Raw genomic sequence first — 23335 nt, 5'->3', positions numbered from 1 at the left:
TAAGGTATGCAAAATCACAGGTGTAAATGCATCCCCTATGAAAAAGGGAGGAGAAGGATGTTGCTTCAGTAAGCTGTGTGTGGGGTTAATAGCATTTTTGTGAAGCTCGAAGAACTGAGTTAGAAGCTCTAGGACTGAACGTGTATATCTCAGTGTTTAGAAACGAAATCAGTAGTGAATGGAAGTAGGGTAAGAGAAATACAAAACCTGGTATACAGCCTGGTAAAAGGTCATCTTGCAAAATGCCAAATACTTATAGTGCTGTTAGTAAATGTCCTTTTCTTAGTGTTGGTTCAGTTATCTGTTGAAGAGCAATAAACTTGATGAGTATTAATTTCCATCATGTGTTGTACCTGTTGGTTGCTGTTGGAGGTAGCTTGACCTGCTGTCCTGTAGTTGAATGTAACTTTGTCCAGAGTTCTTTATTGGAACTTATGGCTACAGACTTGTTAGGTGAGTCTGAAAAGAAGTGAGAGTGCTGAGATTGCTTGTGTTGTCTGCCTGTTCTGGAGTCCTGATACGTTGCTCCCTAAAGATGAGCTGCGTGATGACAGATGACTTTGCTCTAGCACTGTTTGTACTTGGGCTTCTTGTCTCCAACTTTGAATGAACCTGGTGTGTTGACTCTGTATTAACTTTTTTTAATCCTGATTAAATGGTGGTGTGGTGATACTGAGTGGTGTGTAGACACAAATGCAGAAGTTTCTCAGAGGAATTTTCTTGTGGACCTGATAATTGAATACTAACTGAATGGCCATATTTTCTTGGTGAAGAACAGCTGTAGGTGCAATTCTTTAACTCTTATTTTGTTATGCAGTGTGTTGTTGGGTATTGTAGTTGTTGTTTGAAGGGGAGACAGAGTATATGATCTTTAAAGGTACCTTCTAACCCAAACCAGTTTATGGTTCCATGTGCAGTTTTGTATGGGGTCTTTTGGTAGGGTTAGCTTACTTAAACCATGATTTTTGAAAAGTACTTATTTGAAGGACAGTTGTATTCAGTACCTCACGTTATAGCTATTTGAAATGCAGTGATGTATTTTTATTGAGAGGATGGAGAAGAGGATGAGTGACTGGGTTAGGCATGAGATGAGTTGATCCAGATTTTTTAGTTGTAGGTGAAGGGGTCATTATCGCTGTTGTCTGTTTCTGGTTAGAAGCAGATAGATTGACTAGAAAAGAGTATCATATAAATGGGGGAAGAAGTCCCAAGCATAGCTAAGAAAGAAGAGATGGGAAAAGCTGAATGTGGATAAAATACAAGGAAATAGATGAGAAGCCATTAAACAGTGAAATGTGTGGTAAAGATGATGTCGGGGAGAATGTTTGTGTTTCTGCCTATAAAGTGAGGAGAGATGAGAAAGTTGTTAGTTGTAAGCTTGTTTTACTCCCCTGACTGTGAACAGACAGTGAAGGTTTAAAACAGTGGGTTGAAATGAGGTGTAGATACGTACGAGTAAGACTCTTGAGGGTGCTGATGGCCAATATTTGGCTTGGTTCTGGAAAAGGTAGGCTGGTGGTTGCTTGGTACGCAAGTTACTACTGCACAGGCTCACGGTGAAGAGCTTCAAGGCATAGTGCAACTTCAAGTCATAGTCAGAGCACCAAACAAGCAAACTTTTTTAGTTATCCAATAGGTGAATGCTTCAGGAGTTATTTTTCTCCTCATTCTTTTCAGGTAATTAACTTCTAGACTTGGAACTGCTTCAAATGTGAACTCAAAAGTTGGGTTTTTTTCTGTCCATGGGTTGCCCATAGAATAACATTGGAATAAAAGCCAAAAGAATAAAAATCTTTGAGTCTTGAAACTTTGATTTCCTAGCCTTTTACTTCTATTCTCCCAGGTGTGGGGAACTGAGTGGGTCAAGTTTAATGTTGTCATGTTATCCAGAAAGTCAGTAGGAGTTCAAGTAGTGAAAAGTAACAAGCTTCCAGTCTATCCTCTTTAATCACTGCTGCATTCTGTTCAACATTTTTGCTTCTTTTTGGTTCTTTAAGTAGTGTATGAAAGTAAAAGTCATATTAAATTTGTAATACCTTAAAATAGCATGCTTTGACATTCTCAGCATGAAGTCTAGTCAAGCAGAGCTTGTCTTCAGTTGCCCGGTGCACTAGGATTACTTGCAGCAGTAGATGGCTCTTGCTTATCCTTCCTTCCTCCCATCACATTTTCATTATCTGTCATTTAAAATATCTTTGTATGTCTACTGGGGATCATTGTTTTCTCCTGTCTATTAGTCAAGGCTGGTATTACATGGTGGTTTTTAAACTTGTCCATAGTAACTTTCTAGAATTAGTTTGAACAGAAGGTTTTCCTAAAGCGACTGTTCTCAATACCTGAAAGGTACCAGTTCTAGCACTGAAACGCAATGGCATATGCAGAATTAGAGGTCATAGAAATGGCGGTTTCCTGCCAAAAAACCCCCAACTTGCTAAAAGGTGAGTAAAGGTTAGTCAAACACACCTCAGTATCTGGTGTGCATACAGTCAAGTTGAAAAAACAAACTCGGCTAGCTTGAGGAATTTATTAGTTACTTTTGGATCTGTTATTTTCATTAGCCCTTGAGTTAGAAGATTGAAAATTAGCATTTGACTTAAATTTGTCTTAATCCTGTTTTGTGTGGGCATTCTTTGCTCACTTCTGTTGCTTGCTTCTTAATTGCCATACCACTCATGCTGCATATGGTTAAGGTGAAAACTAATTGTTGCTGGGGCAAGTACCCTTAAGAAAAGCCTAATGAAGGAAAGCTGGAGATAGAATGGAGAAGTTGAGATTAGGGTCAAGTTGGGTAACTACCTTTACTAATTTTTTTTCAGTGTATATAATCTGATAGAGCAATAGTCAGTTTAGTCAAGTGTAAGTTAAATTACATCAAATGCAAGGAGTTTCTTCATAGTAACAGAGTAACTGAGGGGGCAAGACTTTTGACTAGTAATAACTTGGGGTAGTTTTTTTTCCTGAAATTACTTTGATTTTTCTTACATCAAGTGTTGGCACTTGCCACAATAGAAATAAAAAAGCTTATTCAACTCTATTGAATATTATTACTAGAGGTCAGAGGAGCACAGATTAAGAGCTGTTAAGCTTAGTGCCATTTTTGAACATATTTGTAAAGATTGCTAACGTTTGCGTTATGAAATCCTACTGCTCAGCCCTTCACCAGTGATGGTGCTTCTGTGCTTTAAACATTTCAATGCACTTTTGACTTCAAAAGGTAAATTTTCTTGCAACAGAGGTAATGTTGTTATGACTTCATGAAGGTACTTCAACATTTAAAGTGTAAATCAACCATGAGAAGGTGATGGTTGTGACCATACCATTAATCAGCTCTTAGGAGATTTAAATGTGTCCTGTTCCAATGTGTTGCTAGTAGCTGAGGTATCATAAAAGTATACATCTGATAATTAGCATGTGCAATATAACCATAGCAAGTGCGGTATAACCATTTATCCAGGCTATCTTGTATAGGAAGAAATATACAAAGTTCTTTGTAGCTCTGTTTCAGCCGTTGGTGGTACTAGAGGTAGTTCAAGCTTCTGCACATAGTGTATATGGTGGGGGTTTGGAACTAGATGATCTTTAAGGTCCCTTCCAACTCAAACCATTCTATGGTTCTATATAAATAAGACAAGTGTTAGGTTTGATGGCTGTAAAATAATAAGGCTTTTGACTATAACCAGATTAATTATCGCAGTTGATGCATCAGTGTCTTCACATGGATGTTTAGTAGCCTATGTAACCTTCTGGCACATCCGAATGTAATCTACTGTTGAGACATATTTCTGTGTAAGATCTTTTATGCATTCTGCTGACTGCTCTGCATTACAGGAAGAGGGAAGGACTATGCAGCTGTTAAAGTTCCCTTGGTGATGTATTTTGAGAGCAACTCTACAGCTGTGTTTTCCAAGACTCCAGAGGTGTGGCTTAGGTGTGATAAATCGATGTGGCTGCAAATAAGGTGAAAATTGAAGTGAGGAAAAGGAGATATGGTGTCTCCACCATTTGAGGCTGCTCTAAAAAGAGGTCCTGAACTGACAGCTCTAAGTACGTAGGACAAAAGGAAGATGTGGAAGGAAAGAATGCTGAGTGTTACTAACCTGGAGAGGCTTTTAACAAGGTTTCCTAAAACATCCTTATAGCCCAGTTGGGGAGAGGTGGTTTAGGTAAGTTTTAAATGGGTGATAAACTGTACTGATAGATTTGAGAGGTTCTGATCAGCTGTACCAAGTCCACCCAGAGGCTTGTTACTGGTGGCATGCCTGTATAGATCAGTGCAAGGGCAGTTTGCATTACAGCCCTTCTTCCAGGTCAGCAGTGCACTTTTCAGCAAGTTTGTGGATGCTACCAGATTGTGAGAGGCAGTTTGTATGCTGGAGACCAGGGCTAATTGAGTGGGATGTCTATGGTCTGGAGAAATAGCTAGCAGGAACTTCATGAAATTCAGTGCAAGTAGATGACAAGCCTTTTTGGGGTTGAATGACCCCATGCAGCAGCATAGATGTACTAACTGGTAAAAAGCAGCTTTAAAGGATAGGAAGTGGAATTTCTCGTGGGTCTGTAAGTGCCTCCGGTGTAAAAGAGCATACTGGGCATGGTCAACTGATCGAAGCAAGCAATTAGTCTCTTTTTCAGAGCTTGTGAGACTGCATCTGGATTAGCGTGTCCAGTTTTGTGCTCCCAAATAGAAGGCAGATCCTGATGTGTCTGTGGAATGCCTCTAAGTAGGGAGTCAGTAGCACAATGATGTATGAAGAGGGGCTGAGAAGTAAGTTCTTCAGCTTTGAGAGAAGTCTAAAGTGGGGATCCTAATTGCTGGCTAGGACTGTTGAATAGGAGTTGAGAGAGAAAATAGACAGTCCCCTTGGCTGTGCACGGGGAAAGGATAAGAGGCAAAGTCACAAGCTGCAACAAGGGAAACTCTAATAACATGTTAGCAGTATGGTTTCCCGCACAGAATGAAGCACTAAAACAGGCTGTAGAATCTCTGTCCTTGAAAATATTGAGAACCTAACTGTGGTATGACCCTGAGCAACTTGAGCTGACTTCAAAGTTGGTCCTGCTTTCAGTTGGGGATCAGATTGAATAACCTCCAGAAGTTCCTTTCAGTCTAAATAAGCCTCATTTTGAGTATGTGTAGGTAAGAGCTAGTATACTACAGTTGCTAGCTCTGTGTCATGGTTTAAGCCCAGCTGGTAACTCTGAGCCATGTAGCTGCTCGCCCACTTCCCCCCTTTTTCCTCTCCATGCTCCCAGGGGGATGGGGAGGAGAATCAGAAGAATGTAACTCGCACAGGTTGAGATAGGAGCAGTAACTAAGGTATAACACAAATCACTGCTGCTGCCACCAATAATAATAATGATAAGGGAAATAACAAGGGAAGAGAACACAACCACTCACCACCCGCAGACCGATACCCAGCCCGACCCGAGCAGTGATCTAACCCTTATGGGTAACTGCCCCCAGTTCTACATCCTGGGCAAGATGTGCTGTGGTATGGAATACCTCTTTGGTCAGTTTGGGTCAGGTGTCCTGTCTCTGCTTCCTCCCGGCTTCCCCTCTTCCCTGGCAGAGCATGAGACTGGGGAGGTCTTTGATCAGAGTAATCATTACTTAGCAACAACTAAAAACATCGGTGTTGTTCCCAGGCTGGAAGTCAAAACCACAGCACTGCACCAGCTACTAAGAAGAAGAAAAATAACTGCTACTGCTGAACCCAGGGCACCCTGGAAGACAAGCTCCTTTCCATTAAGGATAAAATGTCTAAGCAAAGTCTGAAGCAAGTTTTTCCCATAATTTGCCTGCTAAAAGCTTGCTTTAAAATTGGATCCGATTGTTAACTTCTAATATAAGTAATAACTCTTAGAGACTTAAGGAACGATTTGCCTGCGTTTCTTGTGTTACTTCAGTAAGTAGCCGACAGGACTAGTCTCTTACAGTACAGAGCTGGGTAGCGGTGTGACAGTTCCTGAGAATGTGAATTGAGCAGCTATTACACAGCATTAGTACGCTGGGCTATTGGTTACTAGGCTTATTGTTTAGATTCAATTCCTGGACAAAAAAAGGGTTAACTTCCTGGAATAGCTTGCAGTGGAGGATGGCCTTACAAGCTATAAAAAAGAGCCAGCAGCATCAACAATGCAGAGGGCAGCAGGCGTCTGCATAACTTTGTAATGTCACTGATAACTTACCAGATCCTGTCATGAGCAGCTGAGACTTAGGCACTGTATGTAATGGCTTGCTGCTCCTGACAAAATACGCTTATTTTATGTTTTGTTGTATGGCTGCAAATGACATTGGCAGATAACATTCAAAACTTTACAGGAAAGGGAAAACACGCAGTTAATGTTTAGCTGTGTTTCTGAACTTCCTTGACTTTGCTGCTTTGTGTAGTGCAAAGTACAACCTCCCTTCTCCCCTGGACTTCAGTTCTTCCAAGAGTAGGTGGTACATGGGAAGACAACTTATGATAAGTGGAGGAGTGGTCTGTTTAAGGGAACCAGGGATTTCCTGGGGATTGCAGGTCTAGTCCCTTCATCTAGAAAGACATTACACACGTTAGTGTTCCTGACCAGTGTTTAAAGGTTTTCTACTTTCAGTGTAGTAGGTACAGTTCTGAGGACAGGGAATGCTGAATGCTTACAACTGTTGCTATAGGCTTAGCAAAATCTCAGGTTCTTCCTTAAAATTTCACCAAAAGAAACCCCCAAACCCTCCAAACCAACCTCCCCCCCGAGCCCCAAATCCTGCTCCCTGGGTGTTTATTGTAAGCAGTTCCAAAGTTTTGCTTGTACAGAAGTTTTTACTAGCTTATTTTTGAGCATTCTGTAAGGACCGTGTGCACTAAAATCACCAAATGCATTGAATAGTCTCTTAGAGAATGCCACGTTACTTTATGCATTTAAAGCTGGACCCATGTCTGGTTTTGCCTGACGTTAATTTCTGCCTTCATCTTACTATCTAAAAGTAATATCCTAATGAAGACAAAGATGTTAATACAACAGTATTTCTCTCCCTTTTGTCTTGTTCCTCAAAATGGTTGAAATGCTCTTTGTTGGGGCTTTTGGTTGTTTTTCCTCCATAGTTATCTGAGGTCAGGAGATCTTATTTGTGCTTAAAACTTCATTGTCGGCTAAGTTTAATAGGAATTTCATAGACCCTACTTTTCAGTATGGCACACCTTTAAATGGGTAATTGTGAAATTCAGAAATGAAGTTGTTTTTCAGAGTCCATAGATAAGGCAAACTTAAGACATTGTTAATAATGAACGGGCAAGTGAAGTCTGACAAATGCAGTGTAGCATGGGAAGAACATGAAGTATGTAGGTATGGAAAATGAAGCCCACATCATCCAACGGGGAAATGATCAGTGATCAGCTTCACCACTTAGACATTAATGGTTGGACTTAATGATCTTAAAGGTTTTTTCCAACCTAAATGATGGTATGATTTTAAGTTTCACATCCAGATTGGAATAACCCCCATGCAACAGCATAGCCTGTGGTTCAGCTGGATGGAGGGCAGGTTGGCAGGTGCAAATGTATAGGGTCCTGATGAAAGACAAATTGAACCTGTAGCAGCTTTGAGGCAAAGAAAGATAACCTCATCCTGGGCTGTGTTAAGCATATGTTAAGCGTATGTTAAGCATCCCAGGTTGTGGGAAGGGGTCCTTCACCTCTTTTTGACCCTGAAACACTGTGCCCTGTCTGGGGCTCCTCAGTACCAGAGGGATGCTGAGATACTGGAGCAAGCCTGGTGATGGACCACTGTGTTAGTTGGGGACTGGAGCTTGGGGTGTATGAGGAGAGGCTGCAATAGCTGGACCTGATCAGCCTAGAAAAGGGAAGGCTGAAGGGAAGGAGCCCGTAATGCTGCTTGATGGGAGTGTGTCAAGAAGGCAGCGCAGGGCTTTCTTCAGAGGTGTGGCACGGGAACAAGCCGGCATGTGGGGAATTCAGAGCTAGTGTAAGGAAAAAATGCTGCTTTCTGACAGAGATGAGACATTGGAGCAGGTGCCCAAAGTGGTTGAATAATCTAACTCATTCTGTAGTGATTTTCAGAACTTAACTGGATGAGTCTTCAAGTAGTCTGATGTAAGTGGATCTTTGAGCAGGACTAAGTGACCTCTAGAGGACCCTTGGCTCTTACCTACATGAAGTCATTATTCTCTAGATCGGTATTAGAGCTTGTGTACCTTTGCCAATGATAAATGCATTACAAAAATCCTATACCTTGGAGTTCACTTGTGTTTGTGGTAATTGGTAGGTGTCCTCATTGGAAATGGTTAATATAACTTATACCCGTGTCAGAGGTGACCTGTTGAACACCTTGGAGACATGGCAAGCTTTCTGTGAGTGCATGTCCTCTGTGAGCTGGTACTGATAACTAGTGATTCCTGGGACTTGAGCATTCTCAGTGTCTGGGTCTCACAGATGAAAGCAGGATGATTATGTGAAGACTGTCTTGCTGTTAGTAATTTATACTCTTGGGACAGACATGAGCTTTCTAGGTAATCCAGCAAGATACACATGGCAGTTACCCTTATAATTAGCGTGGCAGTGTGTGTATCTATTGCTGTGTAGCAGAAAAGAATCATAGGATCAACTAGGTTGGAAAAGGCCTTTAAGATCATCGAGTCTGACTGCCAAGTCCACCACTAAACCATGTCACCAAGGGCCTGTCTGCATGGTTGCACCACTTCCATGGGAAGCCTGTTCCAATGCCTGATCACCCTTTTGGTGAAGAAACTTTTCCTGATATCCAGCCTAAACCTCCTCTGGCACAGCTTGAGGACGTTACCTCTTGCTCTGTCATTCTTTACCTGGGAAGAAAGAGGCTGAGCCCCACCTCGCTACAACCTTCTTTCAGGTAGTTGTAGAGAGCAGTAAGGTCCCCCCTGAGCCTTCTCTTCTCCAGAATAACCCCCCCCAGGTCTCTCAGCTGTTCCCCATCACACTGTGCTCCAGACCCTTCACCAGCTCTGTTTGCCTTATTTGGACCCACTCCAGCACCTCAGTGTCTCTTGTAAGTGGTGCGGAGCTGAACACAGGATTCGAGGTGCAGCCTCACCAGTGCCGAGTACAGGGGGATGATCACTGCCTTGGCCCTGCTGGCCACACTACTGCTGATACAGGCCAGGATGCCGTTGGTCTTCTGGGCTGCCTGGGCACAAGCTGGCTCATGTTCAGCAGCTATTGGTCAGCATCCCCAGGTCCTTTTCTGCTGAGCAGCTTTCCAGCCACTCTTCCCCAAGCCTGTAACATTGTGTGGGGTTGTTGCGGTACAAGTGCAGGACCTGTTGCTTTACTTTGTTGACTGTCGTACCACTGGCCACAGCACATCGATCCAGCCTGTCCAGATCCCTCTGCAGAGCCTTTCTGTCCTCCTCCAGCAGATCAACACTCCCACCCAACTTGGTGTCATCTGCGAATTTATGGAGGGTACACTTGATCCGCTCAATCTGATCATAAATACAGACACTAAACAACACTGGCCTTAATACTGAGCCCTGAGGGGCACCACTAGTGGCTTTCTACCCTACAATGAAAGACAGCAAATAGCAATGACAAAATTGCAATACTGATGACTTTTTATTGTATTTTTGGATCCTAATTGCAGTTGGATTCTGATTGCAGTTGCCTTGTGTTTCTGTTAGTCTCTGTGATGGCAAGCTTATTATATGGTAGTGCTGAAACAACAGCCGTGTAACTTGGAAGGGTAATTGTTTGTTGAACTTAGTGTGCATCTCCTGGAATACCAACCCACATTTTTACAACTTTGTGGCTGGGTGGGAGAGACTGTGCTGCTGTGGTAACTCCTTGATTTTGAAATGAAGCAGGAGTGATGGGCAGTAACTCTTTGGACTGTGATATTTAATGTCTGATCTCACACCTCCAATTGTCCTCTTCTTTTTCTCCCTCTTTTCCAAAAAAAAATCCCAACAAACAATAAACCCCACAACTAACCAACCAAAAAACCCCAAATGATATTGTGATGGCGTTGAATAGCATTAAATTGCATTTCCAAATAGGGAGTTGGGAGGTTTGGAGTCTGGAGGGAAGCGTGGGAGGATATTTATCTGACCAAACCTTCTGTTACAGCAGTCACAGTGGCAAAAGGTCTTGCTGGGACCTTTTTCTGGAGAGAAGTCATATGGTGGAAGCTACAGTTTTGGTGGTGTTGGAGGTTAGTAGGATCTTGTCTGTTGCATTTCCTGGAGCACGAGATGCCTCAATTATACATAATTACTTGTTCCTGGTAGCAAGTTGGAAGAAAGATGAATTGCACAGAGTTAAGGAAGAATGTTGTGATGCCAGTGAGGTCCCCTTTAAGAAGGGAAGGAGTAAACTTCATATATTATTCACGTTGTGTACTTAGAAACAGGGCCTTGAGTATGCAGTAAGTTCTGTGATGATTTTCTGTGTTACCTTGGGGCAAACCAGATGTCGGAGTAAAAGACATGCTGTGCTAATGTGTAAATGGGTTGTTTGCATGTTCTTCTAATAGTCTGGTTTTGGTTCCTTGATAATAAAAGCAAAACAAGATGGTAAGGCTGAAGTAAGGTCAGTGGAGAGCAACAAGGGTCAAAAATATGAAGGTGGGCTTCGAAGTGAAGCCAACTAAGACTTCTCAGTTGAGGAAAGAGGTGACTTCTTAGGAGAAGGGTAGGAGTGGGAGGAATATGGTGGGATGTGTGAAATAATGCGTGATGTTGACAATGTGCATGCAGATAAAGTCTTGCAGTGCAAAAATAGGTGTTCATCAGATGAAGCTGAAAGGAGGCGAGTTGCAAGCAAAGAAGGTGCTTTCAGAACTGGATGCAAGACTTCTGGAACTCCTTGCCAGAAAGCTTGCAAAGTCAGTGGGAAATGGATCGGCACTTAAGAGCCATCTGAGAGTTAAGTTGACAGATCGGATCAGGTTTAAAGAATCATGGAATGGTTAGAGTTGGAAAGGACCTTAAGACCATCTAGCTACAACACTCCTGCCGTGGGCAGGGATGCCTCATGGTAGGCTGTATTGCTCAAGGCTCTGTCCAGCCTGGCCTTGAACACTACTGGGGATGGAGCATTCACCACTTCCTCGGGCAACCCATTCCAGTGCCTCACCACCCTCACAGTAAAGAACTTCTTCCTCCCATCTAACCTCAGTTTCCCCTGTTTAAGACTTGGGACAGCTGAAACTGTTAGGAGTAAATGTTTGTCCTGACAAACTCCCCCTGCACATTATTGCTTGTATTTCTGTATGTGACTACTCTGGGTCATTTTTTTCCTTGGAGCGCAAATCCTGACGTCCTGTGCTGTTAGGTTTCCAGGTGATGACGAAGTATACGTGGCATGCAGGGAAGGAATATCAAACTAGAACTGCCATAGGTTTGAAGCATTTTATCTAAGTGTTACTGAAAGGTAAGGCTGCAGATTAACACCCCATCTTAGTCTACAATAAACTATATCAAATATGCAGGTCACACGTTTACTTTGTAGTCAGATATCTTTTGATGCCTTGCTTTAATCTGTATAGTCAGCCAATTGTATAGGCAATCCTGCTAAGGTCAGGTGTGTCTTTGACTTAAGTGCAACTCTCACCTGAAGGAAAATCCTACAGTAAGCCTTGCCTCCTCTGGATTGTTCTTCACTGGCGCAGCTGACCATCTTGCATACAATTCTGAATGTGGTAGAAAAATGTGGTTTATAGCAGCCTGAATACCTCATGCTTATCTCTGCACTGTAGACAAAGCTGTGTGGTCTGCTCAGTTTTGTACTCTTAGACTCCTGACTTTGCCAGAGGTCTTGCATGAAAGCAGCTGCACATAGTGGTGTGAAGTAGGTAGCATGCTGTTTTTAAGCATGTACTCTGTCACGGTATGATGCTGGCATCTGCTTTGAACTTAAGGCATTGTAATGCCAGTTCTGGAACTACTGGACTTAGCTTTGAAGAGCTGGACTAGTTATTTTGCTTCTTCCTAGTAGCTGGTGCAGTGCTGTGTTTGGGCTTTTGGCTGAGAATAGTGCTGATAACACACAGATATTTTAGTTGTTGCCAATTGAAACCCTATAAGAATGAATTGATGTCCAGAAAATCATTGTTTTTTGTTTAATGTATGTAATCGTCTCTTTGTATCATGAAAGGCAGTTGGTAGTAGGTGATGGGGCTGACTTAAAAGCAGCTGTACTTCTGTCTACTTGATTTATAAAAGGCAGGAAGTTGAAGTGCTAGCTACCTAAAGCTAAGCCATTAGGTGTTAGTCTGAGTTATTTTTCTCAAAGCTGAAGGCTGTCATTTATCCAGCTCTTATTTGTGGCTGAGAATGAGAAAAGTCATCTCTAATGAATGATTTGAGTATGTCACGGTGACTCTGTTGAGAACAAACTGATGTTAATAGAGATTTCATGAGGATTCATGTATGTGTCATTGAAGAGTTAAAAGCTTTTGAAAAATATCTATGGCAAAAGTTGAGTATCTGCCTTTGGGTCCAAATATAAGGAATAAGTAATAGAGAAGACTGATTATATGCTGTGAGATGGCTGTCCCTCTGAAGGAGACAACCTTTATGGAAAGGGTACAAATAGAAGAAGCAAATAGTGAAAAATGTTTGGTGAGAAGACAGCTATCTATTTGAGCAGGTTGAGTTCTTTCATGCATAACTGTTAGTTCCTTGATTTGCAAAGCAAGTGAGGATAGTCTTGAAACAGGTGAAATAAGTGTATATAAGCAGGTTGCTATTGAGAGGACTCAGAATGAGATTTCTAAAAGCAATGTAGTCTGCAATCATCTTAGAGTAGTGGAGTCTGGGTGAAGCAAATAGTCGTGAGGGAGCAATATAAGTGTATTGAATGGATTGTTGGAAATAAGCTCCAGAAAGGAGAGCTTGTAATTGAGTGTGTCAGATGTGTATCGTATCAACTAACAAGAATTTAAAGGAATACCAGATCATGGCTTTGATAAAAATGTCTGCTAATAATCTTACGGTAATTAGGCTGGCAAAATCCTTGAGAAACACATCATGTCTCAACCCCATTGCAGGATCAGCTGAAGCTAGTTTGGGTGCTTGTTGTTTTAACACTAAACATCAAACCTTTCTGAAGGTCATGGAGCTTTTCCAGCTCGACCAGGGTGTTCATTTGAGGGATTAACTTTCTGTAGCATCAAAGGTTTCCTTGATCTCAGGGAGTTTTTTGTTGTTTCAGTTTATCTCCTTGCTCGTTTCCACTGGCATATTTGGCAGTGCAGGCATTCTCTTTTTGCAGTGTAAGTACTTCAGGACCTTTATGGGGTTGCTGTTGAGAACCCCAATCAGTTCTTCCAACCCTTCCTTGTAGGTCATGTTTTCTGGGCCTTTGAGCCCACTTCATTTCAGACTCTCTAGTTGGCTAATAGCTGAAGTATGGTGTTCAAGCTGAGTAACTGCTGATGGAACCTCACTGATGTTGGCTAGAACAGGGAATTTCCTTCTGTATCTGCATATTCTGGAGTGGCATTTTAAATTCTTGAAACATAATCACTATATATTTGCTGTAACTTTCAGAACAGTCTCAGCTCTCTAATCAGCTATTTAACATCCTGTAACTGCAACTTACACTTGTTCCTGCTGACTACTATTTTAATTTGGCACAACTAGTACTTGAAGCTTATTCCAGATTGGGAAAAAAATGTATGCTTTAATGTTATATAAATGTTATATAAAGTTATGTATAACTTCAGTCTTGTTTTTTCTGAATCTAATGCAGTTGGCAGCCCTGCCAAGATACAGAACAGGGGCACAATGCTCCTTTTGACCTGCCACTATATCTGTTAGATATTTTGGTTCTGTGTTTGAACTGGGTGACACAAAGGATGAGTTGAAGCTTTTCCTACAGGCTGGCTTGTCAGAACCACTGACTCATCTTTTGTGTTCCAAAAGACTTTTTGGATGCTGCCTGGAACTCTCTGTATCAAACTTGCCAATTAAAGGTCTGAGTTACACGAGTAACTGCTTGTTTTAAAATCATTTGCTCTTCTTTTAGTGTATTTGTATCTGTTGGTCTAGTTTTTGGGTGTTTGAATTGACTTGGATGGAAATGTGAAGCATTTTCTGGTGTTTAGGAGAGGAAGTGGTGTATGTTTTCATGGATAACTTGTGCGCTACTTGTTTGTTAGTACTGTTTTTTTGAGGGTGTAGGACTAAAGATGTTCTTCTCCAGTAGTGCTTTAGAGCTTGACCCATTTGTTGGGCAAAGAGCACATCCTCTCGCTTGTTTCCTTTTAAAAGCAGTGGGATTGGTGGATTGCTTAAACTGAGGTTGTAATATTGATTGCGGAAGAGTTTCCAGCTGCCTCGTAGCTTGCCTCACTTATTAGTTCAGCGTGTCTTGTAAACATCTGATGCTCAGTTATCAGGATAAACATGAATGTCTTTATTTACTATGTGTTAGCGTACATAAAAGATAATGTAGGAGCGTGTAAAACAGACAATGATGCTAATGCTAGTATGGTTTCAGTTGAAATTCTGGATGAAGTTTTAAAGTTCATGGGACTTTAAGCATTCTTGGTGAGTAGTTAGATTTAAAGCTTTAACCTTATAAAATTGAGTTTCTGAGAGTGTCCTTCACAACTCAAATTGAATCATGAGCCTAACCTTTTTTTAAACATTCCTCTAGAGTCTTAGACTATTTAGTTTCCTGCTGCTTGATACTGTAGGTCTTTGCAGCATGATAGGAAGTGGCAAGGGCACAGTCTTTACCCTGTGTGAAGATGGTGGAACTCGAAGAGAAGCACCAGTTAACATGTAAAGAAAATGGCATTGTGGAATAACAGTGGGTCATAGCCATGCCTGACTTCAAGTGTCTAAAAAACCCCTTTTTTGGAAGTTCCAACTCATTACTATATAAGTTGGGATCAAGCTATGCTGATGTTACACTCTGAGTTTAACTACTTATTTCTTTGACTTCATACTGCTCTAGAGTAAAATAATGTTTCCTTGCTTTCTGTGATGAAAACGTTAGTCTTGCTGCTAAGTGTTTATTATGGCGCTGTAGAGGTTTGCATGCGTTATCATCTTGACTCGTTTGTATTGGGGTAAGAGTATTTTGCCCAGTATTGTATTATCTGGCCTTTCTGCGGGCAATATGGATCTTCTCTCCGTGGGCTCTGGAGGCTATTTTTGTGAATGATAGCTGTAGGTTCCCCCAGAGATATCAGTGTTCTTTGATATCTATCTATATAGAGAGAGGTATACGTGTGATTAAGTGCTAGAGGAAGATAGACTGCCCCTTCCATCAGCTGTGAGGAATGAAGGGGTTGAGTAATGTGAGCTTCTTGGCACGATAGTGTGTTACATTGTCAGTGCTATCCTTAGGAGCAGCAGGGGGAGGTTTAAAGTATCTTAACAGTTCTGCAGACCAATCTACGATAGCACTTAAGTGAGAATCTGTTTAGAGTTTGTTTTAGGTAAAAGCTCCTGCTTCAGCAACAGTTTTGAGACAGTACTGACACTGATCTTTTCATGCATTCCCAAACTCAACCAGTTCTTTTGGCTTGTGTCTTAAATGTCTCAAGGTTGCTTGAGAAAAATTAGCTTTGTGCAACTTCTTACAGTTGTCAACTGGAAATCATGTTCCCTTTACTGTAGCCATTGTAAGCATGTAGGCTATAGTCACCTAGAGGAGAGCTGCTTGCGTGTTAGAGGAAGTTAAGACTGGAAGCTAGTTTTGGTCTGTTTGTAGGTATGAAAAGTTAACATTTGGAAGTTAATAGATGCATTTCAAAGTGATGAATGTGTGTGAGCCGCAGTAGTGATATGTCAATGTAATGGGAGAAATCTAGGAATATGTCATTATTTAAGCAATTGTTGTCGTAATGTTCTTAGTTTCCTTTTGGTATCGGTTGACCTCTGGATTCAAAGGCTTGGACATTAAGTCCCTTGAGCATTAGTAAAATGAAAAAGCAGCATGAGATAGCTGGTGAATGCACAGAAAGGCTGAGAGGATTTCAGTAGTCTCAGCTTCAGACTATTCAATTGCTATGCCTCATTTCACCAGATTTTTTTTGCCTTCTTGTAGGCTTTTGTACACATCTTATACCGTTGTGATGAGCACTGAGCAGGGTTGTAAGAATTGCTCTTCTAAGATGGAAATAATGCGCCTCTGGTTTGCTTTAAAAGGAGTGCAATGCAAGAAAGGCAGCGTGGTCTGAGTCTTGTTAATGTTGTGCTTATAGAAGCCACCCTCATGACATGTTTCTGCTCCCAGCCCACTTCTGTGAAATAACTTCATGGACAAACTAGCGCTCCACTTCAAGCAAGGATTGTGATAAAGCAGATCTTAGGTGAGACCACCACCAGGTTATAATGCTATCTCTTTGATGCAAGTGCAGTTTTTCCCCCCAAGTATTTGCTTAACCATTCAAATTGGAAACCAGTGTTGAAGTGTTTTGGACTCGGTCTTGAATCTCTTCCATTTTTGGTTCTGCTCCTATTTTTGACACAGTAATTTGGTTGTGCTGTGGTACTCAAAAGACACACACTGACTTTTTCCCAGTAATTTAAGGGTATATTTTTATAAAGCCTCAAGTTGAGGTTTCAAACACTTGGTTTCTGCAGTGTCCTTAAGTGATTTGATTTGCAAGCTAAAGAAATCTGAGGATGCCACTAGAATGTGTGGCTGTGCTGTTGTTGTCTGTGGTGCATTGCCACTTGTGATTCACTGGGCAGGGAGTCAGCCAATTCAGAAGGCTAAATCAGAAGAAAACAAGTGAGTTCTTGTAGCTTGGACTCTCTTAGGTACCTGATGAATGCTGATGCAGGAAGGCTGTAAGAATGAGTCTAAGCTTTCTGATGGCAGCTAAAACTAAACTGACCTAACAGTGATGCTGAGCCCGGACTTAAAAAGAGTGTTTCATGCTAAGTTGTGCCGACATAGCAGTTTGGTGTCACCAAAATGGGATGCTTTGTGTTCCTCTGCTTGACTCTTGGTTCAAACTCTTCTTAGATGCCTGCGTTGATGCCTTTGTTAATGCCTGCTAAGGCTCAGTACACCCATGAATAACTTGTTGATCTAGGGAAAAACTTCAGGTTTTCTGCAGTTTGGCTTTATTTTCCTGTGGAAACAGTTGACAGCAAGTACGAAATAAGTGGCTAGGAAGTGTCAGTGTGGTCTCTGACTTGCCAGTAGTGTGCTGTTAATCAGGCCACAGTTGTATAGCAGGTAACTGGATAGCTTCTGTAATTAGCTTTGTGCATGGCTGTTATGTGTAGAAAAATCTGTTTATTACAACAAATCAGAAGCCTGGAAGTGTGGGGAGTACTCTCATTTTGTAGCAGGAGTCCTTTGTTGTATTAAGAAGGTCATTATATTTTCAAGACTGCAGATTTCCTCTGTATCTCTTTTCAGTTGGTGAGAAAAGCTTGATATCAGGAGCTGTTCTTAATCATGGTCAGTATTTGGTATGTCTTGGTTGTGTGGCTTTTAGTGCTAGAAGTGAGTTGTAAGGATTGTTATTGTTGTTTGCTTACTCAGAAACTGCTTTCTGAGAGCTAAGTGGGAATGGTCACTGCTTGTCTTTTTTGAATGAGATTCTTGCAGTGATCTGAAGCTGGAGAGCTAGTGAACACAATGTAAACCCCATCATTTTACTTAAAAACATGGTGAAATGATGAAACACTGGAGCTCATTTTGGAGAGGAAACAGGAGGTGTCAGAACTCAAAGGCCAAAACGATGTTCCTCTAGAAGCTATGTGACCAAAACCACTAAACCAAGAGGCTTTATAAAGTAGGCTTCCCCTTCCTGCACACTGAAATGAGAGAACCCAGTGTTCAGCTTTCAATTTCACTTTTATTTTAAGACTTTAAGTTGAGGTAGGATGGTCTGATGGTATTAAGTAGGGTGTGCAGCCAGGAATAGTAAATAACAAGGTTTTTTTTCTTTCAAGTTATCTCAGTTGTTAAAATTGGAGATAGAGAGGAACTGTTGCAGTTTTGGAGAAGCTGGTTTGTGGTGTGTCAGTGTCTGCCTGCAGTTGTTACCTGTGAAATAGGTTGAAAGTCTCATTCATATGTGGCAAAGAGACTGGAAAATTGATGTGTCACGTAGATCAACTTGGAGGAGTATCCACTTTTGTAACTTCTGTTAGCTTTAGGCACAAGGTAGTTTTGTGATAGACATGGGCTTGAAGTATTACCAGCGTGAATCAGATCACTGTCTGATCAGAACATCAGTTAGTGCATAGGGACTGAGCTAAAACTGAATCTATCCAAAGGTATTGTATGTAACAACAATACCAGGCCGCATATGAAACAGTAGTGGATGATGTTTTGCTGATCCAAACAAGGCAAATCACCTATCTGTTGCCTGTGAAACATGAACAGTAGTATGAAGCCTTCCATTAAAGGAGCAAGTCTGTCTGACTGGTACAGACAAGGAGTTTTAAAACGTGTGTACAGGCTGAATGATACAGTTAGGTTCAAAGCTATGAAATGAATGAGACAGGGTGCCATATTATGGTATGATACTCAATTAGTGTATTTCTCCAATGAAAGTCATCTGATAATGTCTTCAATTAAGTGGGTTATGCCAGAACCTCATTCTGTGGTTCAAAGATACGTTGGGACATACGACCTTCAGAGACTGAGGAAATGAGAAGGAAGACACAAGCTATTTTTTGTGGCTCAAGTGAGCAAAAAGGGATATAAAAGATCCCCAAAACTTTGGTCAAATTTAAAGGAAAATGTAAGGAAACTTCATGATGCTGTTTTTGCATTGAGGTTACAAAATAAGATCTTGATTAGTAAGGAAATAAAAATTATTTCCTTAAGGGGTGTTGGGAATGATGATCAGCAAGGACCTCAATATTGTGAGAGTGCAAGCAAGGAAGGTCAGATTTCAGTGACAGATTTCAAGAGGAGGAGAGCCAGGCTTTATTACAAGAGTAAATGTGCCCTATTCATCAGTACCTTGGGTCAGCTAATAACGTGGCCTTGAAGTGTCTTGTTCTTCAGCATCTTGTGCATTGTAAGCCTCTAAAGGAGTACGTGTGTAGCTGTTAACTCATTATTCACACGCTATCTTTGAGTAAACCAGGAAATACCTATCTTAGTCCTAAGTCTCAGAGCTCTGAATATCAGCATGGTCATTAATGTGCTAGTTGGAAGTGTTCTCTTGATTGCTCGGCAACCAAAAGAAGTTAGTTAAATACTAAGTGGCTGTAGATTAAAACCTGAGATGCTATTGCAGAATAAAGGTGTCTTGTTCTCACTTGAGCTTTAGGCTATTTTGAAAACTTTAAATGCTTGGGAGTATGTATATGCTGGTGTATAAACTATATGAATATGTAAGTTCAAGTTAAATGATTAGCATAGATAAGTTGATTTTTTGTGTGTGTCTGACTTTGGAGCCTGAACGTGTTTCAGAAGATAAACGTTTAAAATGCAGTGCAATGATCTATTGGCTGTACTTCCTTCAGCATGCCAATGAACAAGATGTAAGTGATTAATGTTTTATAGCTGTGTGTATATGTATATAAATACATATATCCGAGGTCTGCTCAGTTCAGTCTGTAAATCTTGAAAGCGGCAGAAATGAGAGTTAGACGTGTGAAAATATTCATGTGAGAACCCAATGGTTTCATGGTGCACATGAGCTGTTGGAAGTATTCCTTGGTGGAAAAAATGGTGGGATATTTTCACATCTTCATGAAAGAGAAAAGTCTTAGCTGAGTGTTGACTCCTTAAATGTGCTCTGGTCATCTCTATGTAGCTGAAGCCTCTAATTATTGGGAGTAGAGTTGTCAAAAAACCCCACCAACCAACCCTGGCAAGGAAACAAAACAGCTTGTGTATTCAACTAACTGGGTTAACTTTGCAATTCAGTTTAACTTCCTAGAAGTCTGTGCAGCTTTTGTGTGAGTGTACTTGTAAGGCGTTTCTGTACCAAGTTTGTCGGAGTTGTGTACAGCTGATCATTATGTTAAGGTTCAGTAAAGGTTAAGATTCAGTAGATTTAAATACTGCACGTTGTCAGTTTCTGAACAAAAGTATGTTTTTCTTTACTTGAGTGATGTTACAGAATATGTATATTCCGAAATACTTTCCAGAGCTGTACCTTGTGTGCCTTAAGCTAGAACATGATAGTCAATTACTCCTTAAGAACTCTCTACCTCCGGCGTATTAGGCTAAAAATAGCAATGGCAAGTGGAGACAAAATTTGGGCAGAGTTCTGCACATTTCAGTTAATGTGCAAACAGTTGCCCCCTTTCCAGTGTCTGTCTCAACAGTATGTATTATTAGTTCAAGAGGCATGAGCAGACTGGCCAGAATGTTCTTGCATGACTCATGGATTAGTCGTGGTAGAGATTTTCTATATGAAACTTCAGTTTATTAGCTATTTTTTCCCCCTCACCAGCCCCTCTCGGTGCCCGGCATATCAACAGCCTTGGTATAAAGTTCTGGCTTAGTTTGATTTACTCATGCAACTAAATGTTTGCATACTATTGACATTAGTTAGTAGATTTATACTGAAGAAATCTGTAGCTGAATCTTTAAATTGCTTGTTTGGGTGACTTCATTGACTTGGTTATGGCGTGAAGGCTGAAAAATCAATTGCTGGGAAGCGAAAAGCGTTTAACAATGGACTGACACATAAGGACAGATAGGGAATTCTTTCCTGAGCACATGGCTTCTCTTTTGTAGGAACTTGTTGCCTGAAACTGCAGTTAATGTCTCAAGTTGAATGACCTCTTCGTGTGTGTGAAAATGGATCTACTAAAATTTAGTCTTGAATCTCATTCCGTGGGTGAATTTTCACAGTAACAGCTTGAGTACTGATTTGATAACTGAAGAGCCTAGTACTTAAGCAGCCTACTCCAAGAGAAGGAATGATTTAAGTCGCTCGAGCATCTGTTTGGCAAAACAAGTCATGAACCGGTGGTTTAATGAACTACTTTGTCCTGGTGGATTTCTTTTCTTGAAGGAAGGTGGTGTAAAATACTGAGCTCGGAATGTAGTTGCTACTGTGGAAAGTATTTTAGGTATTGAACGGAATGATACAGACTATTAAGCAAACACTTGACTATACCTTCTCTTGCCTGTTTACTGTGTAAATACAAGGAGAAGTTCTCATGTGAAGACACTGCGCTACAGTATAGCAGGACTGCATGTGCATGATGGAACGTATCTCTATTGGAAACTAGGCTCTGAAGGTAGAATTGAATTTTTAGATTGACTGTCACTATGAAGATGGAGTAGTTTGTGGGATTTTGCCATTTTTATTCTTTTTTATTCTTTGCTTTTTAACTAGTTACTGATGTGGTAAGTGGTAGAATTTACACTTAGGCATTTCTCCTTCAATTATCTTTGTTAGGAATCATATCTTTTGGAAGTTAAAAATCAGTGTAGTAATTTAAGTTAAATTTTTACCTGATGCTCTGGAGCAGCAATTAAACTGCTAAAGTACCATGTCTGATTACTGTGGTGTTGGCTGGTTGGGTTTTTTTGTCCTGTAAATCTGAATACATGCTATGCTCACAACTAGTTAAATTCCCAAAAGATCGATAACACCAGTTACACAATTATCAGGTCATTTGTGTAAGAAGTTGTATATCAGTGATAGTGTTCTCTGAAGAGTGGTTGAGCTGCTGTTACTGCTTAAAGCGTGCTTGTCTGATGTCTCCACGCTGCTGTGAATAAGCTAAAATGTGGTTATTCAGAATAAAATATGAATTCCTTTTGAAGAAGGCAAGCTAATTACTGGAGAAGGCTTAATGTGAGAACTCGGAGGCATAACCTTCTTGTGTACTAACGAATAATTCTTTTGTTTGTAGGTGCCTTAGCTGGACCAATTGTTGATCCACATGTGACAGCAGTTTGGGGGAAGAAGGTTGCACTGAAATGCATTATTGATGTAAATGAAACAATAGCACAAGTTTCCTGGGAGAAGATACACGGTAAAAGTTCACAGACTATTGCTGTTCATCATCCTGAATATGGAATATCTGTTCAAGGAGAATACCAAGGAAGAGTGTCATTTAAAAACTATTCACTTACGGATGCAACAATCATCTTAAAAAACGTAAGCTTTTCTGATGCAGGAGAATATATTTGCAAGGCAGTTACATTCCCACTTGGAAATACCCAGTCATCAACAACTGTAACAGTACTAGGTAAGTCAACCTCTGTGAAAGGAGGTGAAATTAATAGCAAAAATTGTTAATGAACCTTAATTGCGTTTTACTTTTTCACTCAGTATCAATGCAAACAATGTATTTGCCAGTCTTTCATAACAGGTGTCTTGGTATTCTTACTAACATCATTAAGGGGACTTCTTTTGGCCCTTGCTGCTTTAGAACTTGCTCTTTGATTGTCCAGATGTGGAAAAAATAAGCAGTCTCTATTTTAGGCATTGGTCTAATCTAAACGTTTAGACAGTGCTTTAAAACTTAGACTTGGCAATGCTGATATTACAGACCTGTATATGTGCGTGCTGAGAAGCTGCCAAACACAGCTTCAGCTACCACCTTGGCTAAATTCCCTCGTAAATGTGTTGCTAATATGATAAGCTAATGTAGCTGCTTGGGGCTGGTGATGTAAACTGTTCTTTGCACAGTGTAAATGTAAAGCAAAACTGTCTAGACTACTACTGGGAGTTGTGGGAATGAAGAGGCAGTTTAAGCCCTTTACTGGTTGTGGGTTGTCATGATGTGAAGCTTGTATAAACTCAGTTTTTCACATAGTTTTGTCCATCTTGCTGAGGGTTCGGTATCACTGTCATAAAGGACTAGTACTGAAGCACAGGTAGCCTTTGGTGGTAGTGCACTATGAGGTGAAATGATTACTGTCTGAAACTTGAAAGTGTATTGATGACTCACCCTTTCCTTACAGTATTATACCTTATAATAGAGTAAGTTACCTGCAGTAGAAACACGAGTAGTCAGGTGATTTTCTTTTCTACAGCTGACATAGTCCTCAGCAAGTCTATTTTTGTAAAGTAATGTGCTTTGTAGTATCTTCTTGGTCATAGCTCTCTGATTTCTATGGTAGTAGAACACTGTGAGATTAATCAGATGGCTACAGCACAGTACATAAACTGGTTTTCACCACAAGGTGGGGCAAAATAAATGCATCAAAGCAAGTGGCTTAATCGAATTTGAAACAAGTAACTTGACCAAAGACATTCTGTGATCTGCTAAGCATGTATCCTTATGGTTGTCTTTTCCATATGTCTTCTGTCTGTACTGCAGATGGCTGTGTCTGAGGCTATTGTAGCAGTCTTCTGACTTCAGGTTTCAGCTGCTGTGCTTTATCAACATACAGTGGAAGGTTCTTACTGCTTTCTCTCATCTCTTCTAGTCAGTTACTATTTCTACAGTGGT

The 23335-nt window shown here is 40.8% G+C and overlaps 1 protein-coding gene across 4 annotated transcripts in view; it reads left to right on the top strand.

Moving 5' to 3' along the window:
• NECTIN3 (nectin cell adhesion molecule 3) overlaps positions 1-23335 on the top strand; it is a 61288-nt gene that overhangs the window by 4746 nt on the left and 33207 nt on the right. For all 4 annotated transcript variants that reach the window (XM_057407411.1, XM_057407407.1, XM_057407410.1 and 1 more), the window contains exon 2: positions 21788-22126. In XM_057407411.1, coding sequence (XP_057263394.1) covers positions 21788-22126 — 339 coding nt within the window. The remainder of the gene's footprint in view (positions 1-21787; positions 22127-23335) is intronic.

The sequence above is a fragment of the Pezoporus wallicus genome, unplaced genomic scaffold (genome assembly GCF_028554395.1).
Source record: "Pezoporus wallicus isolate ANWC-B61680 ecotype Strahan unplaced genomic scaffold, APGP_CSIRO_Pwel_v1 contig_13817, whole genome shotgun sequence".
Classification (NCBI taxonomy): Eukaryota; Metazoa; Chordata; class Aves; order Psittaciformes; family Psittacidae; genus Pezoporus; species Pezoporus wallicus.
This window is presented reverse-complemented; position numbering and strand designations above follow the sequence as displayed.